Source organism: Natator depressus, chromosome 1, assembly GCF_965152275.1.
Source record: "Natator depressus isolate rNatDep1 chromosome 1, rNatDep2.hap1, whole genome shotgun sequence".
NCBI lineage: Eukaryota > Metazoa > Chordata > Testudines > Cheloniidae > Natator > Natator depressus.
In genome coordinates this window covers 214,275,598-214,283,328 of record NC_134234.1, presented here as the reverse complement: position 1 = coordinate 214,283,328, position 7,731 = coordinate 214,275,598, and the positions used below count along the sequence as shown (strand labels likewise).

At 48.9% G+C, this 7,731-nt stretch overlaps 1 protein-coding gene across 1 annotated transcript in view; it reads left to right on the top strand.

Moving 5' to 3' along the window:
- The first annotated feature begins 424 nt into the window (after positions 1-424).
- The window catches only part of LOC141974841 (alpha-2-macroglobulin-like), a 45,105-nt gene continuing 37,798 nt past the window's right edge, over positions 425-7,731 (top strand). Inside the window, exons 1-5 of the mRNA XM_074934856.1 lie at positions 425-592; positions 1,297-1,533; positions 3,406-3,589; positions 5,625-5,781; positions 6,972-7,024. Coding sequence (XP_074790957.1) covers positions 1,358-1,533; positions 3,406-3,589; positions 5,625-5,781; positions 6,972-7,024 — 570 coding nt within the window. The 5' untranslated portion in view covers positions 425-592; positions 1,297-1,357. The remainder of the gene's footprint in view (positions 593-1,296; positions 1,534-3,405; positions 3,590-5,624; positions 5,782-6,971; positions 7,025-7,731) is intronic.

Below are 7,731 nucleotides of genomic sequence, written 5' to 3'. Positions count from 1 at the left end.
AGTCACTCAGTTGGATCATTAGAATGAGCCTGGCATTTCAGGGTTTGCAGTCCTAAAGCAGATTAAACTGATTTTTAAGAATGATTCAAGGGTCCCTTTTTCTTTCTCACCTTGTGTCACTACAGGGTAGAGTGAAGATTGTTTGGGGGCCCTAGCTGTGTCCTTCTGATCTAAATATGTTTGGTTTTCTTTTAAATGCAACCTTAACTCAGAATTGCTTGGCTTTATAATGCTTGTTTTTCAGATAATCACTCTATCCCTGTGAAGCTTTCCCCCTTAAATTATGCATACACACTTCCCTTTAGCATAACTAACTCTGTTAGCATAGCTTTTGTTTGAGACTATGACTCAGAAGAGCATTCATGTTGCCAATAGCTGCTAGGGTAATCATTACCAGAGCTACGGATGTTCATGCTCAAGGCAGGAGCAGATTGCTAGCGAGGGGTCAGGGTGCATTATGGGGCTTTCTCTCCCCCTCTGAAGCATCCAGCACTGGCTACTGTCAAGCATAGGATACTCTACTAAACAGACCAATAGGCTGATCCAGTGTGTAAGCAAGTGGGAGACTACACTAGGTGGACCATTGCTCTAGGTCAGTGACTCATGTGCTGTGTGGGGATAGCTAAGCTGTTGTCCTGGGGAATTGGTTAATGTGTTACAGACTGTTAATGTGTGAAATTGTTGGCAGCTTCCGGTCCCCATCCCACCCTGTTACCCTCCCTCTGTGCCTGGGCAGGGAGGCAAAGGCCGGGTTATCTCTGAGAGGTGATTGCCCAACCTCTCTCTGGCCCCATTTGCCTGCATTAGGCCTGGATAGGTCTGTGCGTGGGAGAGAGCAAGCAGATGTGTGGGGGTGGGTGGGTGGGATCTCAGAGGAAGGAAGGGGGCTCAACAGAGAGCCCCATTCTCAAACCAAGCAGGGACGGTTCTCACCCTCCTTATACAAATCGGGCTCAGGCCCATCCCCCATTGCTTCCCATAAAACATCTCGACCGCTGCACCCCCAATTTGAAGGAGCATCTTCCTCTTCCCACAGTACCTCGTCTAGCATTGGCTCTGGGTAAATGGCCAGCCCCGCATGCTGAGCTCCATCAGAAAGGAGGTTCTCATTGCCACTGCCCACTCTGCCATCTCCGCATTTTCCCCCACCTTCCTTTCTGTCCCCCTCCCCCATCAGACAGAGCCTACTTCACCCCCTTCCCCTAGTTTGTCAGGGACTGGCTAGATCCTTCTCTGTGCCCTGATTCAGAGCTGTTGGCTCTGGCTCATCCTCACATTCCTCTTCTCATTTGCCAGATGGTCCTGGCCCCCTGCCCTTATCTTGCCCTCCGGGGGCTGTTTGCAGAGAGAGGTTTAAATGGGTGGACCCAATGGACAGCCCGGGTGCAGGGAGCCAGAGGACAAGGCTGTGTGTCTGCCTCACTCACCGTCCTCGCTCTGCACCATGGGGAAGGACAGGCTGCCCCGTGGCCCGAACATCTTCCTCCTGCTCCTCTTCCTCCTCCCTGGAGACACGTCGCCCACCACCGAACCGTAAGCTGCACATGCAGAGGGGGCTCGTGCTGTTTTTGGGGAATCAGGAATCCTGGGTTTTATTCCTGGCTCTGCCACTGACTGACTCTATCACCTTGGGGAAGTCACTGCACCGTTCTGTGCTTCTGTCCTCCCATCACTAACATGGGGATGTATGTGTGAGGATTGGGGGGGGGGGGCTGAATTCGTTAATGCCTGTAAGGTGCTTTGAGATCCCTGGATGGCTGGCAGCAGGTCAGTGCATTATATTGTGTTTTCTCTCTCTCTCTCTCATTGCCCATGCATTCCCTCCCACTTGTTAAAAGATAAAAGCGAGTGGTTCTGCCACAAGGGAGACTCTCACCTGGGGCTTTGGCAATACTGCTCCCTCCCCTGGTGCGAGAAAATCACTGGGGGCAATTGCAAAGCAGCTGTCAGGTTTTAACAAACGCGGATAAAGATGGCAGCTATGCGGTCAGTGCTGCCTCTGTGCAAACAGATTGAAGGAGATAACAGTGCTGCTAGCACTGACCCCAGGTCCCTCTCAGATACATACAAGCCCCCCCGACATACCAGCCAGCAGAGAGATCTCTGAGGGCTAATGCTCTGTGCTGATATGCAAGGGCTCCATTCCTTGTCACTACTCTTGGGCTGGCAGTCACTGGGAGTACTGGGAAGGCTAAGCCTGTTACTGCCCCCTGGAGATTAGTGCTCTCCATTGCCACGTGTGAGAGGCAGGTTTGATTCCCAGGCTCTCTCTGATGTATGTCTACATTACATCTGGGAAGGAGCCTCCCAGGCTGGGTCTACAGACTTGTGTAGTTAGCGTGAGCCTTGCTAGTTCACGAAAACTAGCAGTGTGGACATTGTGACTCAGGCTGGCACTTGGGCTCTCAAGGGGTTGAGCATTGTGGCACCTACTTGTTAACATGCTGCTCTGCCACATGGGAGACCTGAATTCAGGGCTTTTCTACACTTACCGAGCTGCACCACTGTAGGACTTAGTGAAGACGCTACCTATGCCGACTGGAGAACTTCTCTCATTGGCGTAAGTACTCCACCTCCCCAAGAAGCGGTAGCTATACTGATGGGAGAAACCTTCCCGTTGACATAGAGCTGTCTACACCGGGAGTTAGGTTGTTATAAGTGTGTTGCTTAGTAGTGTGGATTTCCCACCCACCCCACTCCCTGAGTGACATAGTTATACTGACATAAGTTTGTAGTGTAGACCAGGGCTCAGTGTTTGACCCTAGCAGAGTCCCAGAGCTCTGGCTGAGATGCAAAGAGGTCGGGGAGAAGGAAGAAATTTTGTCCCAGGGAGACCATGTAAAGTGCATTTGCTCTGGTCCTTTCTTAAGATCTGTCACCACCTCGTGGCCATTTGCAGTAACTGTACTAAATAACGTCTACTATTTACTACATAATCTCTGCCACATTGTGTCTCTAGTATCTATTGCCTTGAAGGTCACGTCTCAGACTGTACAAGAGAGCTCTGGAGTTAACACTCTGTTATTGTTTACCAATTGGAAAGAGCGTTTGTAAATCCTGATTACATTATCTAGCAAATGGGACAGCTGTGGTCATTTCTGGCACTTGTCACTCCTCTCTAATACACACCCTGCAGTCAGGGTGTGGCGTGGAGTTGCCAGTGCCACTGTTCCCATACCAGGGTACAGGCAGTGGATCAATGTCAGACGCTAGCATTAACAGCTGTCAGTCTTGTTCCACTTGTCACCTTGGCCCTTCCTCACTCACCAGCACCTCCCTTGGGTAATACGTTAGAGACACAAGGGAAAAGTCCCGTCATTTGGATAAAATATACAGCTCCTGTTGGAAGGCAAAGGCTGAGACCATCAAACTGGTTTGTTTGACCTGTGCCCTTCCCCTTCCCAGGCAGTACATGGTGCTAGTGCCCTTTCTGATCCACACCAACGTTCCTGAAAAGGTCTGTATCCAGCTGACCCACCTGAACGAGTCTGTGACACTGAGCACCACGCTGGAATACGCAGGGGAGAACAGGAGCCTGATCGCAGACGTGGTGTCGGAGAAGGATGTGTTCAAGTGCGTCCCATTCACGGTGAGTCTCTGACCCCCCACAACGATTATTATGTGTGTCAACAGTAAAGCAATAAGGATAGTAACCAGAGCGATTAACTCTTGGAGCTCTGGTTGTTTAGCAAGGTTAACTAAGTGGAGCTAGTCTGAGAATAGAGGAGGTTGCCTGGACTGGGGCCTGCCCTGCTGTATGCTTGACCTGCCCAATTCCCACTCCATATGCAACTCCTTCCCCCACTGCTGGAAACCCAGCCCCCAAGATCCACCTCTCTGCTGCTGGAAACTTTCTCAGTCCTCCCTGCAAAGTCACTCCCCTTCTTATTCTTAGAAATTCTCTTCAATCCTTTGGAACACCTGGGACGAGATCTCTCGCTCAACGCCAGCTGCTGCTGCACCGTTGAATTACAGAATGATAGGGTTAGAAGGGACTGCAAGGGTCATCTATCTAACCCCCCACCAAGAGGCAGGATTTGTTGTGTCTAAACCATCCAAGACAGATGCTATCCAGATGGCTACTGCAATGGTTTCTAGCCAGTGTGGACAGGAAGCTACAAGGGTTTCAGCGGCCCTGGGCCAGATGACTGTGTGAGTTGTACCCCACAGTGCAGTGCCTCATAAACAGTGGCCAGGCTCTCTGTGGCTCCTCATGTGATAGTTCTCAATGGTGAGAAAGAATCACTGACCTTTCCTCTTCAGGGTCCCACTGATCAGTGGCAGCAGGCATGTGAGGGAGGCAGAAGGACTTTCCGGGGATGCGGGGGTGGGAATCAGGGTACAGGAGGGAGTCGGGGCTGCTGGAGTAGGGGGTGCTGTAGAGAGGTGTGCAATTTTGGGTGCACGAAAGGTGGACTTTTCAACCTGAAATGATCACTACACACATAGCCAGAGGAGTAGAGGGGAGTTTTGAACAGTGAAAAAACAATAAAAACCATGATTTGCTGTTTGGTTTTTTTGGTCTCACGATTTTGGAACCATCTTGTGATTTTTTTGGGGTCTGACGCTGATGGTTGATCTCTTGAGGTGGGCAATACTGTAATGCCAACTCAAATGAAAGGGTTATTTAGTAAGGTTGGCAGAAAGGATGCAAATGGCATCAGCATAGTCAGTTACAACCAAAGATGAACGCAGTAATCCTGTATCAGCAGTCTGCTCTCTGCTGAATGCTTCTGAGCCTCTCTCAGCTGGCAGTGGCTGTTGCTGCATCCTCAGAAAGCAAGCTGCCTTTCAATCCCCTCATACTATTGGCCAGGAGAGGGGACTGGGTTTGCTCTACCCCTCCTGCTGATCTATCTCACCCTTCGGTGGTAGCGGGCACCCACTCAGCAGGTTCATCTCACTGTACTTCCAGCAGCTGCAGTTAAGTACAAATGGCCCTTCAGATCGGACCTCAGATGCTTGGGAATAGCTTGTCTTGTGGGTGTAATAAATGGGTGTATTGTGTGTGATCATGACTCCGACTGGCTACCTTGGGGACTAACACCCTGCTACTAACTGAGAGCTAACAAGAGTACAGGGACATGGCCTTTGGGTCTGATGTTAAATCCCAGCTGATGAATACAGTGTACAGAGCCAGGGTTTGTCACACATGGACTGGAGATTGAGATTTAACGTGAGCGGGGAGTCAATATGTTTAATCTAGAAAAGACACTTCCACAGAGTCAGGATTGCAGTGGATGAATTCATTTAGGGGAACAGTATAACAGGAGGAAGGGGGTTTATTCCCAATCTCTGCGGATGGCAAGAAAAAAGGAAGATACATTTTGGGCTAAGACATGAAGGGGAAATTTGTCAGAGTCAGAGCGACTGGGGTGGAGGAAGCTGGTGGAGGCCCTGTTGCTGCAAAGCACCCAGAGCAGCAGGTTAGAGGGGATGTTAGTGGAAATGTGGAGATAGGGGAGGTCACCATGGGTGCCCCTGCCCCCTGCGCTAATCCTTGTCACTGCTGTGGTTGGGCCTGTGATGGCTTCCCACAAAGCCCTCATCTCTCAAAGGCAGGTTCAATTAAAGAGGCTGTTGAGGGGAGTCTCTAAGGCAGCGGTTCTTTTACTGTTCTCTAGCTTCCCAAATCTAACAGCTCGGCAGCAGCGTTTCTCACGGTGCTGGTGAAGGGGCCGACGCTGGAGTTCAGGAGCCGGAAATCGGTGCTGGTCAAGAACTCAAAGAGCCTGGTCTTTGTACAGACAGACAAACCCATCTACAAACCGGGACAAACAGGTGCAGGGAATTGGGTGGGGAATTGCATTCAGGAAATCCTTCAAAGCCCTTATAAGCCTTGGATCCATGTTGACCTGACATCTGCAGTGCACTGAAGGTGCCAGATCAATAGTCCCCGGAGAATGAAGAATGTTTTTATCCCCTGCATAGGTACAGCTTGGGGAGCACCAATGTAAGCCACACACACATGCACACATGCTGCCTGCGTGCCTAGAGGGAGTTCAAATTCTGTGGCCTATGCAGTTTTCATCCTCTTTACTGAGACCACCAAAGAGGAGACGTCACTCACTGCAATGATGTATTTTTATGACTTGGATACTTGTCCCACTATGAACTAGACCAAGGCCCAATCAACTCATTTCATACAGGTTTCAGAGGAGCAGCCATGTTAGTCTGTATTCGCAAAAAGAAAAGGAGGACTTGTGGCACCTTAGAGACTAACCAATTTATTTGAGCATAAGCTTTTGTGAGCTACAGCTCACTTCATCGGATGCATTCATTTCATACAGGCAATCAAATAGCCTTCAGGATGGAAACTGACTTTGCTCACTATAGACGTGGAGTAAGTGCCATAGAGGTGAAAGAATTCCATAAGTCATGTTGATTGTGCCATCCATCCCCATGACTTGGAGCTGAATTGGAACTGGTACCCTGAAGGTGGAAAACTCTGTACTATTTTCCTTGATCATCCTGAGCCAGTATTCTCAGCCTAAGAGTAATGGCTCAGGACGATCAATCTGGTGCTGGAATGGAGCTGATTTCCTAGGGATTGTCTTTTCTAACATGACCTCGTTATATAGAACACGACCTTGAGAGACTGTGTTAATTAACATGATGTTACATACAATCAGTGTAGACATAAACAAGCCATGTTTAACATTGTGTCAGCTGGTCCTGGTGAATCCTACGGTTCCAGTAGCATTTACCCATGACCAGTAGCCACCATGTGAAATATGACTTGTCCATGTCTACACTGACTGCAAAGCTGCTTTTCACATTGTGTTAATTAACATGATTCCTCAAGATCTTGTTCTAACATGACCTAATTTTCTAGTGAACCCAAGTCCATAGAGATGAAAGACTCCATATCCCATTTCCCATCATGCCATATGACGGACATTTCCTGATTTGGTGGCTGAATGTCTCATCATGGAAATCTCTCTGTCTGTCTGTCTGTCTGTCTCTCTCAGTCCTGTTTCGAGTTGTCTATCTGGATGAAAACTTCCATCCTCTGAATAGGTTGGTAAGTATGCTAGGCATTAAGTCATCAGTGTGGGGAAAGGGATGAGAGAAACATCCCTTCGAGAGGAGGTGTTCCCCAGATTAAGGTGGGGCTTTAGTGCCAGGGGTATCCCAGTGCTTTCTGATACTCCAGGACTCCTCCTTTAGGCTACTTCATAAAGTATTCTCATTACAATCTTGGAAAGATTTGGGAATGACGTGACACACAGACAACATCCCGTTGGCCACCTCAGTACTAAGCAAAACTCCCTTGTTACTTGGGTCGTAGGAGCTGCCCTTACCAGATCACTGCAATTGGACCATACATCCTGGTATTCCTCCTCCTTGCTATACCAGTTCACAACCTTGAGTCTACCATGCTGCTATCTTGCCTCCCTGCTAGAGCTGAACAGACCAATGGTCTATCTACTTCAATCCTGTCCTCTGTCTGACTGGGTCCAGTGCCACATGCCTCACAGGAAGCTTTAAAACTCTCACAATGCATCTCATTATGTAGTGCTGTCCCATGGAGGGACGTTTTTTCCAGGGTTTAGCTGGTGATTGGTTTATGACTAAAGTACGATGATCCATAGCCCTGGTAATTTGTAGCCTAGCTGGTGTCACTCAAGATGCTGTTCTTATGTACATTAATGTCTCTGATCCTTTTCAACACTTGCTAACTTTTCCATCTAGGGTATGAATTCTAAACTCATTCTCCCTTTTGCACTT